General features: G+C 47.1%; 3 gene segments (V, D, J or C); all 3 read left to right on the forward strand.

The window, feature by feature from the left end:
• Positions 1-2,841: 2,841 nt before the first annotated feature.
• Positions 2,842-7,822, forward strand: LOC128824855 (immunoglobulin lambda constant 1-like). The segment is given in 3 exon segments: positions 2,842-2,946; positions 4,069-4,153; positions 7,136-7,822. Coding segments are annotated over 3 exon segments (513 nt in total).
• A 2,771-nt stretch (positions 7,823-10,593) lies between these two features.
• LOC128824857 (immunoglobulin lambda constant 1-like) lies at positions 10,594-14,984 on the forward strand. The segment is given in 3 exon segments: positions 10,594-10,619; positions 11,645-11,748; positions 14,286-14,984. Coding segments are annotated over 3 exon segments (453 nt in total).
• A 2,357-nt stretch (positions 14,985-17,341) lies between these two features.
• On the forward strand, positions 17,342-21,745 carry LOC128824858 (immunoglobulin lambda constant 1-like). The segment is given in 3 exon segments: positions 17,342-17,367; positions 18,473-18,549; positions 21,423-21,745. Coding segments are annotated over 3 exon segments (426 nt in total).
• Positions 21,746-26,698: the final 4,953 nt, after the last annotated feature.

A 26,698-nucleotide genomic window follows, 5' to 3' on the forward strand; every position in this document is an offset into this window, starting at 1 on the left:
GGCTGAACAGCTCAGCACTCAGGGGAATAAGTGGCCAAATCTGGCCCAGACCGTGAGGGGCACTACACTGCTGCAGGCTGGTCCCTGGGATAGGCTGCAAACAGAGCTCCTGGCTACGTCTGGACAGTAGAGACACAAACCCCTCTTTGGTAAAGTGGCCTTTAATATCTTGCCAACAGCAACCTGGGTGACAGCTCTCTACCCACTGTGACAGACCCAGACCAGTGGGGTACAGGAGTCTGGTAGAGGGCAAATATACTGGTCACTGGATGAGTAGTTTTCTGTTCCCTGAGTGACCAGAACAGGGGCTGCACTAGAGTAATCAGGAACCTGCTACAATCAATTAAGGCAGGCTAATCAGGGCACCTGGGCTTTAAAAAGAAGCTCACTTCAGTTTGTGGTGGGAGTGTGAGGCGCTAGGAGCAAGAGGCGAATGGAGCTCAGAGTGAGAGGGTGTGCTGCGCTGTGCTGCGCTGCTGGAGGACTGAGGAGCACAAGTGTTATCAGACACCAGGAGGAAGGTTCTGTGGTGAGAATAAGGAAGGTGTTTGGAGGAGGCCATGAGGATGTAGCCCAGGGAGTTGTAGCTGTCATGCAGTTGTTACAGGAGGCACTATAGACAGCTGCAATCCACAGGGCCCTGGGCTGGAACCCGGAGTAGAGGGCGGGCCCGGGTTCCCCCCAAACCTCCCAATTGACCTGGACTGTGGGTTCTTCCAGAGGAGAAGGTCTCTGGGCTGTTCCCCAATCCCCATGGTGAAACTGAGGCAAGAAAATCTGCCAATAAGCGCAGGACCCACCAAGATAGAGGAGGAACTTTGTCACCCAACCTGCCCTTCCAGCACATTCAGCTGTACAGGGAAATTTGCCTGAAATAAACCAGTGCTGCTGGCCACTTTGTGATAGCTCCTGTTTTTCAACCGCAGCTGAAGGCAGAGACCCTCATATCCAGTTTGACCAGCTGTGTAAGTGTGTAAAGTGCTTTGGGAGCCTTCAGATTCAAGATATTATATTTGAAAAGCATCATTATTTAGAACTAAATCAGAACATTCCTGATGATCTGGATTCTCTGGGTGCACACCACTGGGGCCCTTAGTAAGTCGTGTGTGTTGCACAGTTTGGGCCTTGATGGGCTGGAGCAGACAGTTTGTGTCCCATTAAAACCCATAAATGGTGCTGGGGGTCTGTGGATAAGTTTCATGTTGCATGTGAGAGTGGATAGTCTGAGGGGCACCCTGGAGTCTGTCCCACCCTTCCCGGACAGCAGCATGCACCGTGTGTACAGCTGGGAACAGGCCTCACGGAGAGCGTTTATCATGCACTTCCACCTCCTCCAGAAATGAATAAGAGGGAAGGGGAGCTGAAGGGGACTGCGCTATGGATGAGTTTTAAAGAATGATGGTTTCTTAAATAAGTATTTTTTACATCCCCACCATCCCAACACCCTCACACACACGTCTGTACTGGGTGGGGGGGGGTGTTAAGATTTCCAGATGATGATTTCTGGAGTACCAAGAGTGTGCAGAGCACAGAGGGGACAATGGCTCTCAGAAGTTTTCAAGCCCTTACACTGCAAGAAGAAGAGTGAAAGGATCAGAGAGAGAGAGAGAAAGAGAGCGAGCATGTGCCATAAAGAGTTGGCTGCCAGAACCTAGGGGTGTGCACTGACTTTTAACACTATTTCATTGACAAAAAGGCTCTGGAAAGAGATGAACTTCCTTTGCTCAGTGTTTATTAATTGGGCCTCTTCCCTTGCACATGTGAACTGCAATAGACTGATGAATGGACTGAAAAACTGCATGAAGTATTTAGGGTATTTTCAAAAGTGACTCACTCAATTAAATGTTAAATTCAACTGAAAGTCAATAGGAATCAGGAGCCTAAGGGCCAGATTTAAAAGCCATTGAAATGAATGAGTGTTTGGCAGTTAGGTGCTTTTGAAAATCCCGCCAACTGCCTGTCTGTACATATAGGTGCTTAAATACCTTTAACACTCCAGCCCCAAGTGTTTATGTCACTTCTGACAATGGGACTTGGACACTTTTGCTAGTAGCTCAGGCCTCCCCTCCACTTCCCAGGGAATTCTCGCAGGGTCTGAGCCTGAACCACTGAACTCACAGGAGCTTCCCCAGCAACTTCCGTAGGTGCCGGATCACGTGTTAAACACAGCACATGATCCTTGGCTTTAAATATGGCCCAATAATAAGGAAATGGGGCTGGTGCCATTCACTCCCCTGGCCGTGCTGAGCTGACACACACCAGGCACTAAGGGGAGTTTGTCTTTACAGTCAGAGGGAGGGTCCAGTGCCCTGGTTTAATTCAGAAGAAACCAGCTGAGCATGGACACAGCTCACAGCCTAGATGTTTACTGGCCCTGCCCTTGGTGAGAGGGGCACCTCACACCCACACTCTGCGGGGCAGCAGGCCCCAGAGCTGCTCTCCTAAGGTGAGGGGCAGGGAATAGCCCAGCAATGGTGTGAGTCTCATGGCAGCTCTGTCCAGGGAAACAGCGCAGGGATTTACTGCTGAGAACAGCTGGGAAATACAGAGCAAATGGCTGGTGTTGGTGGCAATGAGTTAATTTCTAAAGGCACCTGAGGGGCTCCCTTCAGGAAAGTGCTGATCTCTGCTGCATACTGGACATTGATCCCAACATTGCCTTGTATTGGTACTAACAGGGCTTGGAGCATTTTCCAGCATATGCCAGATACAGAATCTTGGCTTCCAGAGAGACTGCCAGGAACACTTGCATCAGATCCATGGTTGGGGTCCCAGCAGAGGATGGTGGTGATCGGTTTCATGGACCATGGATCTCGAGCACTATTTACTTGTTTCTCGGACATGTCCGGTGTGGAGAGTTCACCAGCCAAATGCGAGACAGAACATTATGATGCAGCTTTTTCAGAGCGACCCCTCACCCACAGACTATCTGGAGATCCTGATCAGGTAAGGCAGGACCACATGTCATGGGATGTGGTAGCTTCTCACTGACAGGTGCAGGGAAGGCTGCACTATCCGGATGAGAGATGAGGACAGCACGTGGTATTGGTTTCCTATCCACACACATGCAGTCTCAGCATGGCAGATCTGTTTCTTCGCTGACACTTGTTGGTGTGATGCTAGGATAGTGTTTACACTAGGTCTATAGAGATGTCAGTGCTCCCAGGGATGTAAGCTAAAGAAACGTGCTTTGGAAACAGGGGTATCGCCCACATGAAAAACAGGATTGGATACATTAAATACTGGCAGCAAATGGGCCTAATTCTTCTCTGGTATAATTCCCACAAGTCACTATAATTGCACCAGGGTTGAACGTGGCTCAGCGTATTCACTATCAGCATTCCAAAGAAATCTGCCAGCCCCTCCCTCCTGGGGACCTATGAGGGCCAGCTGGTCCTTCCACTGCCAACAGTTTAGCAGCCCCAATTCAACACTCTGTGTCCCCTCCTCCACCCACAATGGTGCTAGATGGAGCTCCATAGGGGCCATCCACCGCAGCACACACAGGCATGCGGGAGGTACCTGCAGATCCACAGACCGTGGGTGTGTTGGGGGAGCACAGGGACAGTGGAACCCAGTGGAGTAGCAGCTGCCTAGCACACAGTTCCTTTGTGTCTGTCTAGGCAGGTTTATGGCCTGTATCACTGTTGTACCTGAGCATCTCACAGCCATAAAGGAATTTATCCTTACAGCACCCCTGTGAAATAGGGAAGTACTATCCCCATTTTACAGGTGGGGAATTGAGGCACAGATTATGTGACTTGCCCAAGGCACAAAATCAGTCTGTGGCAGAACCAGGACTTGAACCCATCTTCTGACTCCTACTCCAGTGCCTTAAGTACAAGATCATCTTCTGCTCTCTTACGTGGGCTGCGTGCTGGGACCAGGATTTGGCCCCATGTGAGCTCTTCCAAGGAATACTCCATTGCTTCACCTCCCAATGGATCTTCATTTAAATCAACTGTACTATGAGCTTCTCCAGAAAGGATGAACCTTCGCCCTCAAGGAGATCCAGCAGTTGTTGTCCCACGTCTATTTTCCCCACACGTGCAGTGGTGGTGACCTCTCCCTGCCATTGAACATGACTGGTTTTTGTACAGCCATGTGTCACTGTGGTTTGTCTTCGGTGGAGGAACCCAGCTGACCGTCCTTGGTAAGTCACTGAATTACTCACCTGCTTTCCTTCTCAATGCCAATCCTGTCGTGTTTCCATGATTTTTTCCCTCCTTTTCTCTCTTACTGCCAGGATTGGGTCTCTTCTCCCTTTATGCAGAGACCTTCACACGGTGTTAAGAACAATGTTTAATCGTTGGATAGTCAGAACAGGGTGTAGATGTCCCATGCTGGATTTTTCTTATCTTTTCCCAATGAACAGGTTTCTGAATTTGCCCATGAAACCTACCCAGATTCTCTTGTCAGGTCCCAATTTTAAATAACTGGTGTTAGCATCTTAAAAGAAAATATTTTCTACCTTGTTTTTTGTTTTAATGGACTAGACATTTCTTAGTTATTCGCACTGGGTTTTTCCCAATATGTGAAAGAAACCAAGGGCCAGATTCTCAGCCAGGTAGAACAACATAGTCCCTTTGTTTTCAATAGATCTCCACCAAAACTCACCCAAACCTCCTTAAAATAGACGTACAACCCTTGAAATCTAATGTGAGATAAAAATAATTTGTCCTTTGTGATTTGAAATCTGATCTTCTGGAGTAGTTTGAAGACTATTCATTTTGGGAAGAGTTAGTCACAAAATGGGGTTTCAATTTCTGGAAAATTTCTACAAAAATGAAAAATGTTGTTTTTGTCTAAATTTTCAGCAGAAAATTGACTTTTTGGCCAAAAAAAAAAAAAATTCACCCAATATATACTGAAAACAGAAAGAAAAACCCCAGATATTTGCAGAAACCTTTTTGGTACTGAGTTTTTGCATTTCCAACACAAAAATTTTCGTTAATTAGATATTTGCTCCAAAAAATTCCATTGAGATGAAAAGCCAGTTTTTCCACTGACAAGAGATTTGATGGGTAATTTTTGACCAGCCCGACTTGTAGAATTGCTAATTTAGAGCAAGTTATGAGATCAGAGTAATTTTAAAAATGTAAGAACAGATCTTCATGTGGTGTAAATCAATGTAGCCTCCTCGGCAGTAATGGAACTACACTGATTTACCCTTACACTGAGTGAATGTAATTTCACTGACTTACTTCTAACCCGGAGGATCGGTTCCATTGTACATTGGATGACTGTAGCTATCGTGGATTTCAGTTTGGAAATACCACTCAAACCTGATTTTCTACAGGTGCTGAGGGACACCCAACACCTATGAAATATGGAGAGTCACAGATAAAGGGGGTGGGGTTGGAGCAGACTGCAGTGGGAGAGGGCTTGAAAGAGGCTGCACTAATTGCCTCTCTCAAGCCTGGAGCACACTAACGAGGTTGCTGGCCAGTCTGGAAAGGCTGAACGGCTTCCTAGAAGCTGCACTCTCCGGCTGCCAACCTCCGAGCTCAATGACCAGGATGCTGGTTGGGCCAGCAACTTCTGTTAGAGTAAAACCTTGAGGAGCAGCTAGATCTCAGCTCGCCAGGGCTCAGTAAATCAGGGCTGACTGTGCTAGCTCAGCCAACATTGTCGCTTTGACCTGTGTAAAGCATGAAATAACTGCAGCCCGTGCTGCACTGAGCCCACTCGTGCTGATCAGCAAACAGGCCCACTGACATCAGTGAGACCGACCGCTTGTGAGGTAAAGTGCTACTTGGAATGAGGAAGAGCTTCTCAGTTTGGCCCCAGTTAGAAGGCAGGTGCCTTTTACTAGGGGATTAAAAATTCCCCAAACTTTTGCATCCATTCCTAAGCCAGTAGGTCCTTTACTGTCTCCATATCTCCATGCAGTAACATAGCACCACATCATACGTGGGTGCAGGGGACTCTACTCTGTACCCACCATGAAATCAACCAATACTGTGATATTTTGCAATATCCTTGTTGCTCATTTTGGACCCTGATCCAACAAACCACTTAGACAAATACTGGCTCGGGTCCTTTGGCTGGGATTGGTCCTATTTAGGAGTCTGTACATTACAAGTTTCTGAAAACATTTCAGCAACAAGCCAGCTTGGTAATCAGGCTGTTCAGCTGTCAGCATCTCACAGTATGAGTTAAGGAGGTTATTTCCTATTGAGGTCTTATTCAGAAGTGTTGTCCCTGGGTAGAAAGGCCTGCAGAATGTGGCAGACAATAATTGCTTAACAGTTTTATTGATCCAACTTGCAGAATTTAAGATATAGATTTTATTCCTACCATAGGATGGTTAAAAAAAGTCTCTTTTGGAACTCCATAGAATTTTATGGTACTTTATATAAAACACTCAAACGTGTCTAGTTCTCTGTCCCATTCTTTAGATCATGTTGGTTGCTTTGTAATTACATTTTATAGGATTATTTCATAAGGAAAAATGTGGGTTGCCCCAGATTCCTCTCGGAGCACTGAAGTGGCTTCCAGTCCCCTAATCACACACATTAAACTCCAAGTAAAGCTTAGACCTTAAGAAATATCCTTAAACTAATCAGTACAATATGGTCCAAAATCCTTAGAAAGCTGCTTTTAGATTTCTAAACTGCAGCATAATGCAGAATCAGCTGCAGCATTTCTTTGTGACTGGTTCTTGCTAGAAGTCCAGTGCATACAGATCGCAATGCAATTCTCTACTCACTTTCACACCGACTGATTTTTTCCTTTAGCGCCAACACCGTACCCCTTGCCGGCCCCAAGGTGTTATTTGAAGTCAGTAGGAGATATCTGTGCAGGAGGAATATGGGATCAAGCCTTCGGGGAGTAAAATGACAAAAAGGATGAGTAAAGTGATATTATCCCCTTTCACAGGCATAGGGACAGTTACTAAACTAGGCCAGGTTCACTAAGGATGTCAGTGGCAGAGTTAGGATTGGACGCCAAATGTCCTGATTCCCAGTCCTGGGCCTTAACCAGAAGAACATCTTACATCTCAGATAATTACCCTGCCCCGGCGCTTGTGAGAGGTTGGATTTGTTACACTGCAGAGATCTGGAATTTCTTACGTTCTGCACTGGCAGTCTCTGGTTGGGGTTTTCTAACACTGAGTTTCCTTGTCTTATAGGTCAGCCAAAGGCATCTCCTACAGCGCACCTCTTCCCTCCATCCTCGGAAGAGATAAAAACAAAGAGCAAAGCCACACTGGTGTGTCTGCTGGGCAGCTTTTACCCAGGGGCAGTCCAAGTCACCTGGAAAGCTGATGGCCAGCAGATCTCCACTGGAGTGGAGACGACCAAACCCTCCAAACAGAGTGACAACAAGTACATGGCCAGCAGTTACCTGTCTCTGGATGCATCAAAGTGGAAGACCCATGAGACCTACACCTGTCAGGTGACACACGATGGGAAGACCTTCGAGAAGTCACTGAAGAGCTCAGAGTGTTCTTAATGGGGACTCAGCTAGTTCCCAGGTCAGTCTTTAGGGGGTTCCCCAAGGGAGCCAGGATCTGCCTGTAGCATTCCCATAATGCTGATTTCAAGCAAATGTGCTTCCTGTTTTAGGTGGGGGATTTTATCAATCCATACAACACCTGTCTTTATTCCCACGTCCCCACTGCTCTCACCCCCCTGCATTCCCTGGAAATGTCCTCCCTGCTTTAGTCTCTGATGCAGCCTTGTTATGATATTAATAAAATCAGAAAAAATTGACTATTACTGTGACTGTGAAGAGTTTAACTTCTTTGTCCCTTTTACACCTCATGTATTAATTGCAATATTCACCTTCTCTTCCAATAAAATCAATTTACCTTTTATCAGCTAATACGGTTTTCTTTTTAGTCTGGGTCAATGCTCAGCTGGGTCACTGGTCCTGCAGAGAGCAGTCTGCTCTGTGAGTTAGTATTGAGTCAACCTCTGCCTGAGCATGGGGCAGATTCCGGTACCTTCTTCTCCCTGAGCATTAGTCATTCTTCAAGTAGCCTCATTGGAGTCAATGGGCTATTGGCTGAACAGCTCAACACTCAGGGGTGTAAGTGGCCAAATCTGGCCCATAGAGGCAGGGGCACTACAGTGCTGCAGACTGTTCCCTGGGATAGGCTGTAACCAGAGCTCCTGGCTACGTCTGCTCAGTAGAGACCCAAACCCCTCTTTGGACGAGTGGCATTTGATATCCTGCAAACACCAACTTAGGCGACGGCTCTCTACACACCCAACCGGCCCTCCCAGCAGCTTCAGCTGTACATGGAAATCTGCCTGAATTAAACTAGTGCTGCTGGCCACTACGTGACACCTACTTTGTTTCAGCCAGAGGTGAAGTCAAGGACATTTATTTCCAGTTTGACCAGCTGTGTAAATGGTTAAAGTGCTTTGGGAGCCTTCAGATTCAAGATGCTTTTCAAGTAAAAGCAGAACATTACTGGTAATCCGGATTCTCTGGTACCATTCAGGCCTGTGTTACTTCACAATTTGGGCCTTGACAGGGCAGAGCAGATCGTCTGTGTCCCATTTAAAACCCATCAGTTGTGCTGGGGGATCAGTAGCATGTGAGACTGGATACCCTGAGGGGCCCTCTGGAGTTCTCCCCACCCTTCCCAAACAGCAGCATGCACTGTGTGTACAGCTGGGAATTCACCTCAGGCAGAGTGTTTATCATGGACCCCTGAGCAGTGCTGGGCCAGCCAGCCAAGGGAGACCCATGAACACTGGTTCTCCTACAGTCATGGGGCCAGGGAGGTAAAGGAATACCTTTGTACCACATATGCCACGTATGTGTCGGATCGCACCGTGCTACTGCCACTCACAATATGGGTTACACGGGTGGGTGTGTGAATGGATGGATGGACGGAAGGATGGACGGACGGCCAGTCATGCCCTGACACCTCCTACAGAAGGAAATAAGGGGAAAGGGGAGCAGAGGAAGGCTGAACTATGGAGAAGTTTTAAACAATGAGGGTTTTTTTAAGCTTCACACAAAGTATTTTTAACATCCCCAGACCTACTGTCCCGCCATCACAACACACTCACAGGACTGCAATTTTGGGGGCTAAGATTTCCAGATGATGATTTGTGGAGCACCAAGCGTGGGCAGAGCACAGAGGGGACAATGGCTCTCAGAAGTTTTCAGGAGCTTACAATGCTAGGATGAGAGTGAAGGGATCAGACTGTGTGGCGGGGGGGGGGGGGGGGGAGAGTGAGCATGTGCCATAAAGAGTTGGCTGCCAGAACCTATTGGTGTGCACCGACTTTTAACACTATTTCATTGACAAAAAGGCTCTGGAAAGAGATAAACTTCCTTTGCTCAGTGTTTATTAATTGGGCCTGTTCCCTTGCACATGTGAACTGCAATAGACTGATGAATGGACTGAAATATAGCTTGAAGTATTTAGGGTATTTTCAAAAGTGACTCACTCCATTAAAAGTCTAAGTTCAACTGAAAGTCAATAGGATTTAGGAGCCTAAGGGCCAGATTTAAAAGGCATTGAAATGAATGGACGTTTGGCAGACAGGTGCTTCTCAAAATCCCACAAGGGGCCTACCTGTATATTTAGACGCTTAAAGACCATTAACACTCCAGGCCTAAGTGCTTAAGTCACTTCAGACAATGGGACTTGGACACTTTTGCTAGCGGCTCAGGCCTCCCGTCCACTTCCCAGGAATTCTTGCAGGGTCTGAGCCTGAACCACTGAACTCACAGGAGCTTCTCCACCATCTTCAGTAGGTGCCGGATCACATGTTAAACACAGCACATGATCCTTGGCTTCAACTATGGCCCAAAAATGAGGAAATGGGGCTGGTACCATTCACTCTCCTGGCTGTGCTGAGCTGACACCCACCAGGCACTAAGGGGAGTTTGTATTTACAGTCAGAGGGAGGGTCCAGTGCCCTGGTTTAATTCAGAAGAAACCAGCTGAGCATGGACACAGCTCACAGCCTAGATGTTTACTGGCCCTGCCCTTGGTGAGAGGGGCACCTCATGCCCACACTCTGCGGGGCAGCAGGCCCCGGAGCTGCTCTCCTAAGGTGAGGGGCAGGGAATAGCCCAGCAATGGTGAGAGTCTCATGGCAGCTCTGTCCAGGGAAACAGCGCAGGGATTTACTGCTGAGAACAGCTGGGAAATACAAAGCAAATGGCTGTCATTGATGGCACTGAGTTAATTTCTAAAGGCAACTGGGGACTCCCATGAGGAAAGTGCTGATCTCTGCTGCATATTGGACATGGGCTGAGCACACATGCTCTCTATTGATACCAGCATTGCCTTGTATTGGTACCAACAGGGTCTGGAGCATTTTCCAGCATATGCCAGCTGAACGATGGACATGGCTTTTACAAGCACCAAAGGTTCTGAGCATCTTGCTTGGCTCCTGGACTCCAGTAATGCCTGCACCTGACCCACTGCTAGGATCTGACAGAGCGTGGGGTGATCGGTTTAATGGCACATGGATCTTGAGTCATTCCTCTGGCACGTCCAATGTGGAGACATCACCAGCCCCCTGCATGGCTCAGCTAAGAGCGGACACAGGACGTCATGAGGCAGCTTCTTGCAGAAGGGCTGTGCCCAGTGACCCAGAGCGACTCCCTGGCCCCATGGACTGTCTGAAGATCCTGATCAGGTAAGTTGGGACAATGTGGGAGGGATGTCTTAGCTTCTCACAGACAGGTGCAGAGAGCCTGCACTATTCAGAGAGTAGACGAGGACAGCACGTGGTTTGGATCACATCCGATCCACCCGTGTGCAGCCCCTGGCATGTCTGATCCGTCTCTTCGCTGACACTAATTGCTGGGTCACTGGAACATCCTGTACATTAATTATGTCTAGAAAGATGCTGGTGCTCCAGAGGTGTGGGTTTACGGACACATGGTTTCTAAGTACGGTTATCATATCTATAACATACCCCACAGAATCCATTCAATACTGACAGCTAATGCGCCACATTCATTCCCTGATGTAATTCCACTGAAGTGACTACAATGGCACCAGTGATGAATTTGGTCCAGTATTGGCCTGTCATGGCCAAATGGCAGTGGAAGGACCCACACGCAGTCCAGTTGTGTACATGCCCTCCAGCACCCAACCGTTCTCCACGGGCTCCAGCCACAGCTGCACAGACATGCAGGTAGACCCACAGCCTGTGCGGGGATTGGCGGAGCGCTGTATTGGGGGAACCCAGCGCGGTAGCAGAGCACAGAGCTCCTTTGCTTCTCTCTCGGTACCTTTACGCCTTCAACCACTGTAGTACCTGAGAATCTCTGAGACACGATAGAACTTATCCTTAGACCACCCTGTGAGGCAGGGAAGTGCTGCCCCCATTTTAGAGATGGGGAACTGAGACACAGAGATGACATGACTTGCCCAAGGATACAAAGTCGGTGGCAGAGCCAGGACTTGAACCCCGTCTCGCCTGACTCCCACTCCAATGCCTCAACTACAAGCCCATCGTGTGCTCTCTTATGTGGGCTGTGCGCGGGGACCAGGATTTGGCCTTATTGTGAGTTGTCCCAAGGAATACGCCATTGCTTCACTTCCCAGTAGATCTTCATTCCTCCGACTGTACGATGAGTTTCTCAAGAAAGGATAAACCTGCACTCCCATGGGGTGCCAGTGGAAATTGCCCTGCGCCTCTTTTTCCCTACGCAGGCAGAGGTGGCGACCTCTCCCTGCCATCGACTGGGACTGGTTTTTGTACAGCCCTGTGTCACTGTGGTGGATCTTCGGTGGAGGAACCCAGCTGACCGTCCTTGGTAAGTCACTGAATTACTCACAAACTTTCCTTCTCCTGGCTGTATTGTATGTTTTCCATGATTTTTTTCCTGCTTTCTTTGTCTTCATGCTGGGCACCGGACTCCTCTCATTTTATATATGGACCTTCACACAGTGTTGGGAATAACGTTTAGTCTCTCTGGATAGTCATAGCAGATGTACACAGCACATGTTGGGTTTTCTGTTCTTAATGAAGAGAAGTTTGAATTTGCCCATGAAACCTATTGAGATTCTGCCACTGGATCCCCAGTTACGATAACCCAGTGTTAGCCTCTTAAGGAAAAGATTTTCCCCCTTTTTCTTTTAAGGTATGAACTATTTCTCAGTAGCACCGGGTGTTAGTCAGTGTATGAAAGAAACCCAGGGCCAGCGTCTCAGGTGCTGCACACTGCCCTGACTCCATTGTCTGCTATAGAGCTCCACCAAAACTCACCCCAGGCGCCTACAGACAGGTGTCCAATCCCAGGAAATCTAATGTTCTATTAAAGTCATTGGTCCCTCGTGATTTAAATCTGATTTGTCAGGGGCCGTTGGAAGGAAATGCTTAGCAATGAGAGCTGGGCAGAAAATACAGTTTTATCCTGTGAATAATTTCAGGAAAAGCAAAACAAAAAAATCATTTTTATCTCAAGGGGTCCAAAATCCCAAACAAGCATTTTCAGCTGAAAACTGAAAATGCTTCAGTTATTGACAGGTTTTAGCTTAAGATTTCCACTTTTTCCATTTGGGGATTTTCCAACACACAAAAAAACAAATTTTTTTGAGAAAAGCAGATACTTCCGACAAAAATTTTCATTCAATTGAAAACCAATTTTCCACTGAAAACAGTTTTGATGGGTCATTTCAACCAGCCCTATTTGTAGCATTGCTCAGTTGGAGGTAGACAAGAGACTGATGTAATTTTAAAAATAGGAGGCAGCTCCTCATAGGGTGTGAATCCACGTAGTCCATTGCTGGCACGGAAGCTACACTGATTTACACTTACCCTGACTGAGTCTCATTGCACTGACTGACTTACTCCTGACACTGAAGCTCCGTTCCATTGTTCCTTAGAGAAAACTGGAGTTCAGTTTAGAAATGCAACCCAACCCCACCCAAAACCTTTGAAATATGCAAGATCTCATTTAAACAGAGTGGGGTTGGAGCAGCCTGCAGGGGAAGAGGGCTTTAAAGAGGTTGCACTAATTGTGTCCCTCAAGCGTGGAGCACACTAACGAGGTTTCTGGCCAGTCTGAAAGGCTGGACGGCTTCCTAGAGGCTGGATTCTGTGTCTGCCAAGCTCAGAGCTCAGTGATCAGGATGGTGGCTGGACCAGCCGGCTTCAGTTACAGACCAGCCTTGGGGACCTGATGGACCTGGCTTAGCCAGGGCTCAGTAAGTCAGGGCAATATTAGCTCCAAGACCATTGTTGGCTGCTTTGACCTATATAAAGCGTGAAATAATTAAGGCCCAGACTGCAGTAACCCTACTCATGCCAAATAGCACGTTGCTTTTCATACAGTCCCACTAATGAAATGGGACAAACCGCCTGTGGAGTAATCTCACACGAGGAAGGGCACCCCAATCTGGCCCCAGCAACAAGGCTGGTGCATAATTGTTACCAAGGATTTAAAGTTTCCTTGAACTTTTGTGCCCTTCCTAAGCAGATAGTTACCCCAGATTCTTCTGTGCCCCTAGTGAAACAGCCCCCAAGGTCTGAACAGACAAATTAAGGGTCTAAGCGTAGAGTTAAGAAATATCCCCAAAATAAAAAACAGAACGTAGTCCTAGGAAGATACTTATCTGCTGTTTTTATATTTCTAAGATGGGCACAAGGCCAAATGACCTGCAGTTTTTCATTGTGAATGGCTCTCACCATCTCATTCGCAGATGGTCTCTTCTTCAGAAATAAAAGAGAGAGAGAGAGAGAGAGAGTTTTCACCACGGAAATATCTTCTGAGTTAATTCAATGAGTAGCACCTTTCTCTGCACTAAATGGCACCATTTGAGAAGGAAGGTGCTACTCATTGTGAGGAAGGGGATTAAAATCTAGCACGTAATGTTGAGGAATTCTGTGCAAACTGCCTAGGTTGCTAGCTGTTTAGAAGTCGTATTTCCCTTTATCTGAGCAACAATGAATGAAAAGGTGAGCTTGGAAACAATACTGATAATACTTGGCACTTCTCCAGCATCTTCCACCAAGTGTCTCACAGCGCTTTAGAAATATGTAAAAACACATAAACCTTGAGAAAAAGCCTGCGTGCGGTGAGTTCAGTGATGTAATCCCCTTTCATAGGCAGAGAGGTAAGTGACTTCATCAGGTTCACAGAAGAAGCCTGTAGCGGAACTAGGAATAGACCCCAAGTGTCCAGATTCCCAATCCTGTGCCTTAACCAGGAGAACATCTCAGATAATTACCCTGCTACGGCGCTTATGAGAGGTTGGATTTGTTACACTGCAAAGATCTGGAATTTCTTGTATACTGCACTGCTAGTCTCTGGTTTTGGGTTTTCTAACACTGAGTTTCCTTGTCTTATAGGTCAGCCAAAGGCATCTCCTACAGTGCACCTCTTCCCTCCATCCTCGGAAGAGATAAAAACAAAGAGCAAAGCCACACTGGTGTGTCTGCTGGGCAGCTTTTACCCAGGGGCAGTCCAAGTGACCTGGAAAGCTGATGGCCAGCAGATCTCCACTGGAGTGGAGACGACCAAGCCATCCAAACAGAGTGACAACAAGTACATGGCCAGCAGTTACCTGTCACTGGATGCATCAAAGTGGAAGACCCACGAGACCTACACCTGCCAGGTGACACACGATGGGAAGAACTTCGAGAAGTCCCTGAAGAGCTCAGAGTGTTCTTAACCCTCTGACCCCCAGAGGGGTTGGCCGGTTCCCGTGTCAGTCTGTAGGGGGTTCCCTGAGGGAGCCAGGATCTGCCTATAGCATTCCCATAATGCTGATTTCCAGCCAGTCTGCTTCCCGTTTTAGCGGGGATTTTACCAATCCATACGACATCTGTCTTTATTCCCATGTTCCCACTGCTCTCACCGCCCTGCATTCCCTGGAATTGTCCTTCCTGCTTTAGTCTCTGATGCAGCCTTGTTATGATATTAATAAAATCAGAAAAAATTGACTATCGCTGTGACTGTGAAGAGTTTAACTTCTTCTGTCCCTTTTACATCTTGTGTATTAATTGCAATATTCACCTTCTCTTCCAATAAAATCAATTTACCTTTTATCAGCTAATATGGTTTTCTTTTTAGTCTGGGTCAATGCTCAGGTGGGTCACTAGCCCTGCAGAGAGCAGTCTGCTCTGTGAGTTAGTACCGAGTCACCCTCTGCCTGCGCACGGGGTAGATTCCGGTACCTTCTTCCTGAGCATTAGTCATTCTTCAGGTAGCCTCATTGGAGTCAATGGGCTATTGGCTGAACAGCTCAGCACTCAGGGGAATAAGTGGCCAAATCTGGCCCATAGAGGGAGGGGCACGACCCTTCTCAGGCTGGTTCCTGGGATAGGCTGCAAACAGAGCTCCTGGCTACTTCTGGACAGTAGGGACACAAACCCCTCTTTGGAAGAGTGGCCTTTAATATCCTGCCACCACCAACCTGGGCAACAGCTCTCTACCCACCCAACCTGCCCTTCCAGCATGTTCAGCTGTACAGGGAAATCTGCCTGAAATAAACCAGTGCTGCTGGCCACTGTGTGGTAGCTCCTGTGTTTCAACTGCAGGTGAAGGCAGAGACCCTCATGTCCAGTTTGACCAGCTGTGTAAGTGTGTAAAGTGCTTTGGGAGCCTTCAGATTCAAGATATTACATTTGAAAAGCATCATTATTTAGAACTAAATCAGAACATTCCTGATGATCTGGATTCTCTGGGTGCACAACACTGGGGCCCTTAGTACGTCGTGTGTGTTGCACAGTCTGGGCCTCGATGGGCCAGAGCAGACAGTTTGTGTCCCATTAAAACCCCAAAATGGTGCTGGGGGTCCGTGGATAAGTTTCATGTTGCATGTGAGAGTGGATAGTCTGAGAGGCACCCTGGAGTCTGTCCCACCCTTCCCAGACAGCAGCATGCACCGTGTGTACAGCTGGAAACTACGGACCCCTGAGCCGTGCTGGGCCAGCCAGCCAAAGGAGACCCATAAATACTGGTTCTCCTACAGCCATGGGCCCCGGAGGTAAAAGGATACATTTGTATCACCTATGCCAGATATTTGGTGGCAGCACAATGGGATCTGACACTCACAATATGAGTGACACAGATAGATGGATGGATGGCCAGCCATGCACTTCTACCTCCTCCAGAAATGAATAAGGGGGAAGGGGAGCTGAGGGGGACTGCGCTACGGATGAGTTTTAAAGAATGATGGTTTCTTAAATAAGTATTTTTAACATCCTCACACCTATTTGTCCCACCATCCCAACACCCTCTCACTCACACACACACACACACACACACACCCCCACCCCTGTACTTTTGGGGGCTAAGAATTCCAGATGATGATTTGTGGAGCACCAAGCGTGTGCAGAGGACAGAGGGGACAATAGCTCTCAGACGTTTTCAGGAACTTACAATGCTAGAATGGGAGTGAAGGGATCAGACAGAGCGTTAAAAGTCTAAGTTCAACTGAAAGTCAATAGGATTTAGGAGCCTAAGGAACAGATTTAAAAGGCATTGAAATGAATGGGCGTTTGGCAGACAGGTGCTTCTCAAAATCCCACAAGGCGCCTACCTGTATATTTAGACGCTTAAACACCATTAACACTCCAGGCCTAAGTCACTTCTGACAATGGGACTTGGGCACTTTTGCTAGCGGCTCAGGCCTGCCCTCCACTTCCCAGGGAATTCTCGCAGGGTCTGAGCCTGAACCACTGAACTCACAGGAGCTTCCCCACCAACTTCACTAAGTGTCAGATCAAGCCTTAAACACAGCACATGATCCTTGGCTTCAACTATGGCCCATTAATGAGGAAATGGGGCTGGTACCATTCACTCCCCTGGCCGTGCTGAGCTGATACACACCAGGCACTAAGGGGAGTTTGTATTTACAGTCAGAGGGAGGGTCCAGTGCCCTGGTTTAATTCAGAAGAAACCAGCTGAGCACGGACACAGCTCACAGCCTAGATGTTTACTGGCCCTGCCCTTGGTGAGAGGGGCACCTCATGCCCACACTCTGCTGGGCAGCAGGCCCCAGAGCTGCTCTCCTAAGGTGAGGGGCAGGGAATAGCCCAGCAATGGTGAGAGTCTCATGGCAGCTCAGTCCAGGGAAACAGTGCAGGGATTTACTGCTGAGAACAGCTGGGAAATACAGAGCAAATGGCTGTCGTTGGTGGCACTGCGTTAATTTCTAAAGCAAATGCGGGGCTTCCTTCAGGAAAGCACTCGTCTCTGCTGCACAATGGACATTGATCCCAACATTGCTTGTATTGATTCTAACAGGGTCCCAGCAGAGGATGGTGGTGATCGGTTTCATGGTACATGGATCTTGAGCATTCTTTACTTGTTCCTTGGACATGTCCGGTGGGGAGACTTCACCAGCCAAATGCGAGACAGAACATCATGACGCAGCTTCTTCAGAGCGACTCCTGGCCCTATGAACTATCTGGAGATCCTGATCAGGTAAGGCAGGACCATGTGTCATGGGATGTGGTAGCTTCTCACTGACAGGTGCAGGGAAGGCTGCACTATCCGGATGAGAGAGGAGGACAGCACGTGGTGTTGGTTTCCTATCCACACACATGCAGTCCCAGCATGGCAGATCTGTTTCTTTGCTGATATTTGTTGGTGTGACGCTAGGATAGTGTTTATACTATGTCTGTAGAGATGTCCCAGGGATGTAGGCTATGGACACATGCTTTGGAAACAGGAGTATCGCCCACATGAAATGCACGATTGGATACATTAAATACTGGCAGCAAATGGGCCTAATTCTCCTCTGGTATAATTCCCACAAGTCACTATAATTGCACCAGGGTTGAACGTGGCTCAGCGTGTTCACTATCAGCATCCCAAAGAAATCTGCCAGCCCCTCCCTCCTGGGGACCTACGAGGGGCAGCTGGGAGTGGAAGGACCAACAGCTTAGCAGCTCCAATTCAACACTCTCTGCGTCCCCTCCTCCACCCACAATGGTGCTAGATGGAGCTCCACGGGGGCCATCCACAGCAGCACACACAGGCAATGCTGGAGGTACCTGCAGATCCACAGACCGTGGGTGTGTTGGGGGAGCACAGGGACAGTGGAACCCAGTGGAGTAGCAGCTGCCTAGCACACAGTTCCTTTGTGTCTATCTAGGCAGGTTTATGGCCTGTATCACTGTCATACCTGAGCATCTCACAGCCATAAAGGAATTTATCCTTACAGCACCCCTGTGAAATAGGGAAGTACTATCCCCATTTTACAGATGGGGAATTGAGGCACAGAGTTTATGTGGCTTGCCCAAGGGCACAAAGAAAGTCTGTGGCAGAACCAGGACTTGAACCCTTCTTCTGATGCCCACTCCAGTGCCTTAAGTACAAGACCATCTTCTGCTCTCTTACGTGGGCTGCGTGCTGGGAACAGGATTTGGCCCCATGTGATCTCTCCCAAGGAATACTCCATTGCTTCACCTCCCAATGGATCTTCATTCAATCAATTGTACTATGAGCTTCTCCAGAAATAATGAACCTTCACTGTCATGGAGAGCCAGCAGAAGTTGTCCCGTGTCTATTTTCCCCCCATTGGCAGTGGTGGCAACTGGTTTTTGTACAGCCCTGTGTCACTGTGGAATGTCTTCGGTGGAGGAACCCAGCTGACCGACCTTGGTAAGTCACTGAATTACTCACCTGCTTTCCTTCTCAATGCCAATCCTGTCATGTTTCCATGATTTTTTCCTCCTTTTCTCTCTTCCTGCCAGGATTGGGTCTCCTCTCCCTTTATGCACAGACCTTCACACGGTGTTGAGAACAATATTTAATCAGTGGATAGTCAGAATAGAGTGCAAATGTCCTATGCTTGATTTTCTGATCTTTTCCCAATGAACAGGTGTTTGAATTTGCCCATGAAATCTATCGAGATTCTGCTGTCAGGTCCCAATTTTTAAATAACTAGTGTGAGCCTCCTAAAATATTTTCTACCTTGTTTTAATGAATTAGACATTTCTTAAGTCAAGATGTGAAAGAAACCAAGTGCCAGGTTCTCAGCCAGGGTAAAACAACATAGTCCCTTTGTTTTCAATAGATCTCCACCAAAACTCATCCAAACCTCTTTAAGATAGAGGTACAATCCCTGGAAATCTAATGTGATATGAAAAAATAATTTGTCCTTTGGGATTTGAAATCTGATCTTCTGGAGCAGTCTGAAGACTATTCATTTTAGTAAGAGTTAGTCACAAAATGGGTTTTATTTTCTGGAAAAATCAATCAAAAATTTAAATATTATTTTTGTCAATTTTCTGCTGAGAATTTAGACTTTTTGCGAAAAAAATTCAAAACTAAAATATCTTTTATCGATAATTACTGAAAACAAAGAAAAACCCTAGATATTTGCAGAAACCTTTTGCTTTTGAGATTTTGCATTTGCAACAAGAAATTTTTTAACATCGGAAACTTTCTGCAAAAATTTCCATTGAGATGAAATCCCAATTTTTAATTGAAAAAGATTTGATGGGTAATTTTTGACCAGCCCTATTTCTAGAATTGCTCATTTAAAGCGAGTTAAGACACTGAAGCAATTTTAAAAATATAAGAACAGATCCTTGTGTGGTGTAAATCAATGTAGCCCCCTTGGCAACAATGGAACTACACTGATTTACCCTTACACTGAGTGAGTGTAATTTCACCGACTGACTTACTCCTGACCCGGAGGATCGGTTCCATTGTACCTTGGATGACTGTAGCTATCGTGGATTTCAGTTTGGAAATACCACTCAACCCTGATTTTCTGCAGGTGCTGAGGGACACCCAATACCTTTGAAATATGGAGGGTTACAGATAAAGGGGGTGGGGGTTGGAGCAGCCTGCAGGGGAAGAGGGCTTGAAAGAGACTGCACTAATTGCCTCTCTCAAGCCTGGAACACACTAACGAGGTTGCTGGCCAGTCTGGAAAGGCTAGACGGCTTCCTAGAAGCTGCACTTTCCGGCTGCCAACCTCCAAGCTCAATGACCAGGATGCTGGCTGGGCCAGCAGGCTTCAGTTACAGTAAAACCTTGAGGAGCAGATAGATCTCGGCTCGCCAGGGCTCAGTAAATCAGGGCTGACTGTGCTAACTCAAACAACATTGTTTGTAGCTTTGACCTGTGTAAAGCGTGAAATAACTACAGCCCAGGCTACACTGAGCCTACTTGTCCTAAGTAGCGCCTTGCTCTTCAAACAGGCCCACTGACATCCTTGCTACCTGGAATGAGGAAGAGTTTCTCAGTTTGGCCTCAGTTAGAAGACAGGTGCTTTTTACTAGGGGGTTAAAAATTCCCCAAATTTTTGCATGCATTCCTAAGCCAATAGGTCCTTTATTGTCTCCATGCAGTAACATAGCACAACATCGTGCGAGGGTGCAGGGACTCTACTCTGTACCACCGTGAAATCAACCAATACTGTGATATTTTGCAATGTCCCTTTGCTCACCTTTGACCCTGATCCAGCAAGGCACTTAGACACATACTGGCTCGAGTCCTTTGGCTGGGATTTGTCCCATATAAGATTCTGTACATTACGAGCTTCCGGAAATGTTTCAGCAACAAGCTAACTCGGTAACTAGGTGTGTTCAGCAGTTGGCATACCACAAGAGGAGTTAGGAGGTTGTTCCTATTGAGGTCTTATTCAAAAGTGCGGTCCCTTAGTAGAAAGGCCTGCAGAATGTGGCAGACAATAACAACTGCTTAAAGAATTTTATATAGAGACTTTATCCCTGCCATAGAAAAGAGGGTGTAGAGCTCCATAGAATTTTATGGAAGTTTATATAAACACTCTTAAATGTGTCTAGATCCCCTGTCCCATCCCTTGGATATTACTGGTATCTTTGTCGTTACATTTTACAGGATTTTTCCATACGGATTCCTCTCTGGGTGCACTGACGTGGCTTCTAGTGCCCTAACTACAGACATTATCTCGAAGTAAACCTTAGATCCTAAGAAATATCCCTGAACTAATAACTACAATGTAGTCCAAAATCCTTAGAAAGCTGCTTTTAAATTTCTAAAATGAAGCACAATGCAGAATCAGCTGCAGCTTCTCTTTGTGAATGGCTCTTGCGAGATGTCCAATGCGTATCGATTGGAATGTAATTCTTTACTCACTTTCAGACCAACTGATTTTTTTTTTTAGCACCAACACTGTTCACCTGGCAGGCCCCAGGATGTTATGTGAAGTCATTGGGAGATATGGGTGTAACAGGAATACGGGCTCAAGCCTTCAGTGATTCAAGTGATATTATCTGACTTCTACAGGCATAGGGACAGTTACTAACTAGGCCAGGTTCACTAAGGAAGGATGTGACAGACCAAGAATTGGGTCCCAAATGTCCTGATTCCCAGTCCTGTGCCTTAACCAGAAGGATATCTTACATCTCAGATAATTACCCTGCCCACGGCGCTTGTAAAAGATTCGATCTGTTACACTTCAGAGATCTGGAATTTCTTGTGTTCGGCACAGACAGTCTCTGGATTTGGGTTTTCTAACACTGAATCTCCTTGTCTTGTAGGTCAGCCAAAGGCATCTCCTACCGTGCACCTCTTCCCTCCATCCTCGGAAGAGATAAAAACAAAGAGCAAAGCCACATTGGTGTGTCTGCTGGGCAGCTTTTACCCAGGGGCAGTCCAAGTGACCTGGAAAGCTGATGGCCAGCAGATCTCCACTGGAGTGGAGACGACCAAACCCTCCAAACAGAGTGACAACAAGTACATGGCCAGCAGTTACCTGTCTCTGGATGCATCAAAGTGGAAGACCCATGAGACCTATACCTGCCAGGTGACACACGATGGGAAGAACTTCGAGAAGTCACTGAAGAGCTCAGAGTGTTCTTAACAGGGGGCTCCGCTGGTTCCCGTGTCAGTCTGTAGGGGGTTCCTCAAGGGAGCCAAGATCTGCCTGTAGCATTCCCATAATGCTGATTTCCAGCAAATCTGCTTCCTCTTTTAGGAGGGGGATTTTACCAATTCATGACACCTGTCTTTATTCCCATGTCCCCACTGCTCTCATCCCCCTGCATTCCCTGGAAATGTCCTCCCTGCTTTAGTCTCTGATGCAGCCTTGTTATGATATTAATAAATCCAGAAATATTCAATTATTGCTGTCTCTGTGATGAGTTTAACTTCTTCTGTCTCTTTTACACCTCGTGTATTAATTGCAATATTCACCTTCTCTTCCAATAAAATCAATTTACCTTTTATCAGCTAATTTGGTTTTCTTTTTAGTAAAGATCTCTGGCTTTGGGGTTTCAGACAAGCTAATGGGAAGTGATACTAAGTGATGTGTCATATCATGGAGATATGGGGAGGGGAAGAGATGTCACAGAGGGATCATTATCCAAGCTGTAACTGTTGTCCCCAAGACTGGTCACTCGGGGTCTCAGCCACCCGTCGCTGAGGTGTGACAATTGCTGCTGCACAAATCTCTCTGCAGAGCACACATTGGTGTTAGGGAATCACTGGGTGATAGGGGGCTGCATGAGAGCGTAATGCAACCCCCGTGGGTCTGCAGCCAGCCCTGCTTGTGCTGGGATCCTGGCAGCTCCCAATAGACCAGCAGGGCTAGGCTGGGTCAATGCTCAGGTTGGCACTAGCCCTGCAGAGAGCAGTCTGCTCTGTGAGTTCGTATTGAGTCACCCTCTGCCTGCGCATGGGGCAGATTCCGGCTCCCTGCTGCTCCCTGAGCATTAGTCATTCTTCAAGAAGCCTCATTGGAGTCAATGGGCTATTGGCTGAACAGCTCAGCACTCAGAGGTGTAAGTGGCCAAATCTGGCCCAGAGCGTGAGGGGCACTACACTGCTGCAGGCTGGTCCCTGGAACAGGCTGTAACCAGAGCTCCTGACTATGTCTGGTCGGTAGAGACCCAAACCGCTCTTTGGTAAAGTGGCCTTTAATATCCTGCCAACACTGACCTGGGTGACAGCTCTCTACCCATCCAACCTTCCCTCCCAGCAGGTTCAGCTGTACAGGGAAATTTGCCTGTATTAAACTAGTGCTGCTGGCCACTGTGTGACAGCAGCTGAGTTTCAGCCAGAGGTGCAGACAATGACCCTGATGTCCTGTTTGACCAGCTGGGTAAGTGTGTAAATTCTTTTGAATCCCTCAGATACTTCTCGAAGGAAAGGTCATTATTTATAAAGGAAACATAGCATGAGTGATGGTCTGGATTCTGTGGGGTGTACAACACCAGGGTCCTTAATACTTCTGGTGTGTTGCACAGTTTGGGTCTTAACTGGCTAGAGCAGACAGTCTGTGTCCCATTAAAGACCCATCAGCTGTGCTGGGGGATCAGTTTCATGTGAGACTGGATACTCTGAGGGGCTCTGGGGTCTGGCCCGCCCTTCCCAGACAGCAGCATGCACAGTGTGTACAGCTGAGAACTCAAGTCATGGAGAGCATTTATCATGGACCCATGAGCAGTGCAGGGCCAGCCAGCCAAAAGAGACACTTGAACACTGATCCTTCCACAGCCATGTCAGCTTTAAACCTATAATTGAGGAGGCCAATGAGCTACAGGGTTTAAACTGATATCATTTCTGTATGCCAGATATTTGATGACAGCAGGGTGGGATCTGACACTCACAGTATGCTCTGCCACTCATGCTCTGCCACCACCAATGGAAAGGAATAAGGAGGAAAGACGACAAATGGAGGCTGCCCTATAGATTAATTTTGAAGACTATTTTCTTCCCCGTCACATGTGTTTTTGACATCCCTGCACCCGTTTCTCCCTCCAGCCCAACATGCACTCACACACACGCACACAGGACTGTCCACGAGTGATAATTATCCCAGAGCATTATTGTTTTGTGGAGCACTAAGCTGGTATCTGGTGCTGTATGGCACACAGAGGAGACAATGGCTCTCCAACGCTCTCAAGAGCTTACAATGCAAGCATGGGAGGGGAGGGATCCGAGAGGGAGAACGCGCACCATAAAGAACTAGAACCAACTGGTTTGTGCTGATTTTTAAAACCATGTTCTTGACACACAGGCTCTGGAAAGAGATTAACTTCCTTTGCTCAATGATTATTGATGGATCCTCTTGCCATGGAAATGTGAACTCCCAGAGACTCTGATGAACAGATTGAAAAACTGCATGAAGCTTCGAGGTTATTTTCAGTAGTGACAAACTTCCTTGGCAGTCTAAGTTAATGGGATTTAGGCTCTTGGGATTAGGGCCAGATTTTGTAAGGTATTGAAAAAAAACGACTGTTAGGCACCTAGGTTCTTTTGAAAATCCCAGTAGGCCCCTATCTGCATCTTTAGGCACCTAAATACCTTTAAAAATCTGGCCCCAAGTGTCTAAATCACTTTTGAAAATTGTGTTGCCTACGTCATTTAGGTGCTTTTTAAAATGTTAGCCTTTGATACAATGGTGACAGATGCTATAGAAAACCCTACGATAAACTATCCCTCTACCTGCCTGTGTATCTGCAGTTTCTGTAAATAATCCTCTGTCTTCTGTTCTGTAGCAGGCTTCCTGTTTCTGAGGCATGCCCTGGGAGGTGGGCAGTGCTCAGGTGTGCTGTTCTCTCCCCATCAGATGAGTGCTACTCCAGGGGAAATTCCAGTTTAAATATTTTCAACTAGCTTCCATTGGCTTGATTTGTCAGCTAGGGTTTGGAAAGCAGAGGGGTTTTTGGTCCACTGGCTCTGTGGGGCTTATGTACCCTGAGGCTCCAGGTCCTCCAGTAGAAACCAGACACCAACAGAGAGTAGCTAAATATACCCCAGTGGAGTCTACCAGAACTTCAACCTGGAGAAGGTGTGGGGTGTCTCCCCTCTGAGTCCGTACCTGTGTTTCTCTACAGGTCCCCAACATTGCTACGTTCAGATTTCACATGCACACACTTGAGGTCTGATTCTCCTTTCATACCAGTGTAAACTGGCAGTAATGCCATTGAATTCAGTGGAGTCATGCTCGACTGAGACTAGCCCGTAGCATCCACTGGGATCTCTGTCCTTGTTTTCTAGAGCTGTAAGCACCTGAGCGTCACAACAGGCTGTGTTACAGTACGACCATAGTACCCACGGTGCCATGAGTTGCACCCTTAGAGGTGAACATCAGGACTATTAAAAATTTACTCATTACTGGTATTGCTGTGCTGAATGTGTCCATTAGCCATGCACAGCAATGAGACGTCAGGTATCTGTTATGTCAAGGAGCGCTCCATTCTGGGAGATCTTCAGCAAGTGCCAGGAAGATGTCAAAGGGTGTGGAAGGATTTTTAAAAGCTCTCCTCACCGCTTAGTTAGGGAGCCAGGGAGCCGGAGAGCCGTGCTTTGCTTTAAAATGCAGAGTTGGGAAAAGTGTCTTACAGATTCACTCCTCATCGTCCCAGTGCAGAGTCTTGGGGTGAGAGCAGAGTTGGGCATATGCTGTCTGAGAAAGATGTTGCCGTATTATTTCATCTGAGCTAACCCATGCTGTGCTTCAGTACACAAAGCATGCACAGCCCCTCCTCTGTATTTTTCCCTGAGCACTTTACAGAAAGCTGAGCTCTCCTGCATCTGTATAAAGACTTATGCCTAAACCACCCCAGGGTTTAGCCAGCATAGACCCTGGTGGAGGCTCCCAGTCCATCTAGACACCAGCTTGCTGCACAGATGAGCTGCAAACCTCCCCGCATGGGAGAGCGCTGGGGGGTGGGGGGCACCATTGCCCACAAAGTAGACTTCACTGTTCAATACATGAGCTTTTCTTTCAGTTCCCGTACATTAATTCTGACACTTAGCCGGACTCTATAGATACCAAAGAGAGAAAGAAGTTCACATTTCCAGACAGAGGGATGGTGCAGTGCTCTGGAAGGACAAATGAAATCCGCTGAGTAGAGAGAGGGATCACAGTTAAGATCTTCGTTGCTGATGCCTGGAGTGAGAGGGGGTTAGCATCACAAGTGAACAGTCTACTGGGCACCAGGAAGTGAATCTGCCCCATGAACCTCTGGAGGGAGAGGAGAGCTCTGTAATGCTGAGAGTTTGAAATCTACACCTTTAAAGGCAAGAGGGCCTGGTTCAATTGGCAAAAAGATCAGAATACAGATACAGGCTGAAGTTAATTCTCCAGGCTGCTTCCAGATTGCTGTATCCTGCCGTATTATTAAATGACCAGTCTCTATTGGTACAAAGACTTGGTAAATTCAAGTTTACCAGACAGACACAGCCTTAATAGTCCCAGAAAAACTTGGAGGTTCCTGACTGGTTTTCAGCTACCAAATCAGTCAGGAAAACCTGTACTGAACCTACTGCTAGGCCCTAAAGCAAGGATGATGTAGATTTTATTCCCTGGGAAATAAACCGTAAGCACTGGGTCATTGTCTCACAGCTCCAGACATATCCTGAACCAGACACCCTATTGCCAAGGGCCGACACAGCAACATCTCCTGTGAATATGGGATGGAGCAGCTTCTGCCCTCGTCCTGGAGTCTCCTGAAGATGCGGATCAGATAAGGTACAGCACAGTTATTCTAACTTCTCCCATAAGACAATAATGACCTCTACAGAGAATGGTATCACTTACTATAACAATGCAGTACCAGTTTTCACACATCATTTCCAACATACTGCATTCAGTGGTCAATTGTCCTGGCTCTCCAGTGCTTGACATAGGTTCTCTGACTTCATTTTTAAGTGTTGCAATCCTGCAAAACCCAGAAGTCTGACCTACCTAATACCCGCTATATCCTCTAAAGGATTGCACATGAAAAACAATGAAACTGTGAAGCTATATGGGATATAAATGCAGGAATTGGCCCTTGCTGTTCATGTTTATAGGTGCTCCAGGTTC

Source organism: Malaclemys terrapin, chromosome 16 (genome assembly GCF_027887155.1).
Source record: "Malaclemys terrapin pileata isolate rMalTer1 chromosome 16, rMalTer1.hap1, whole genome shotgun sequence".
NCBI lineage: Eukaryota > Metazoa > Chordata > Testudines > Emydidae > Malaclemys > Malaclemys terrapin.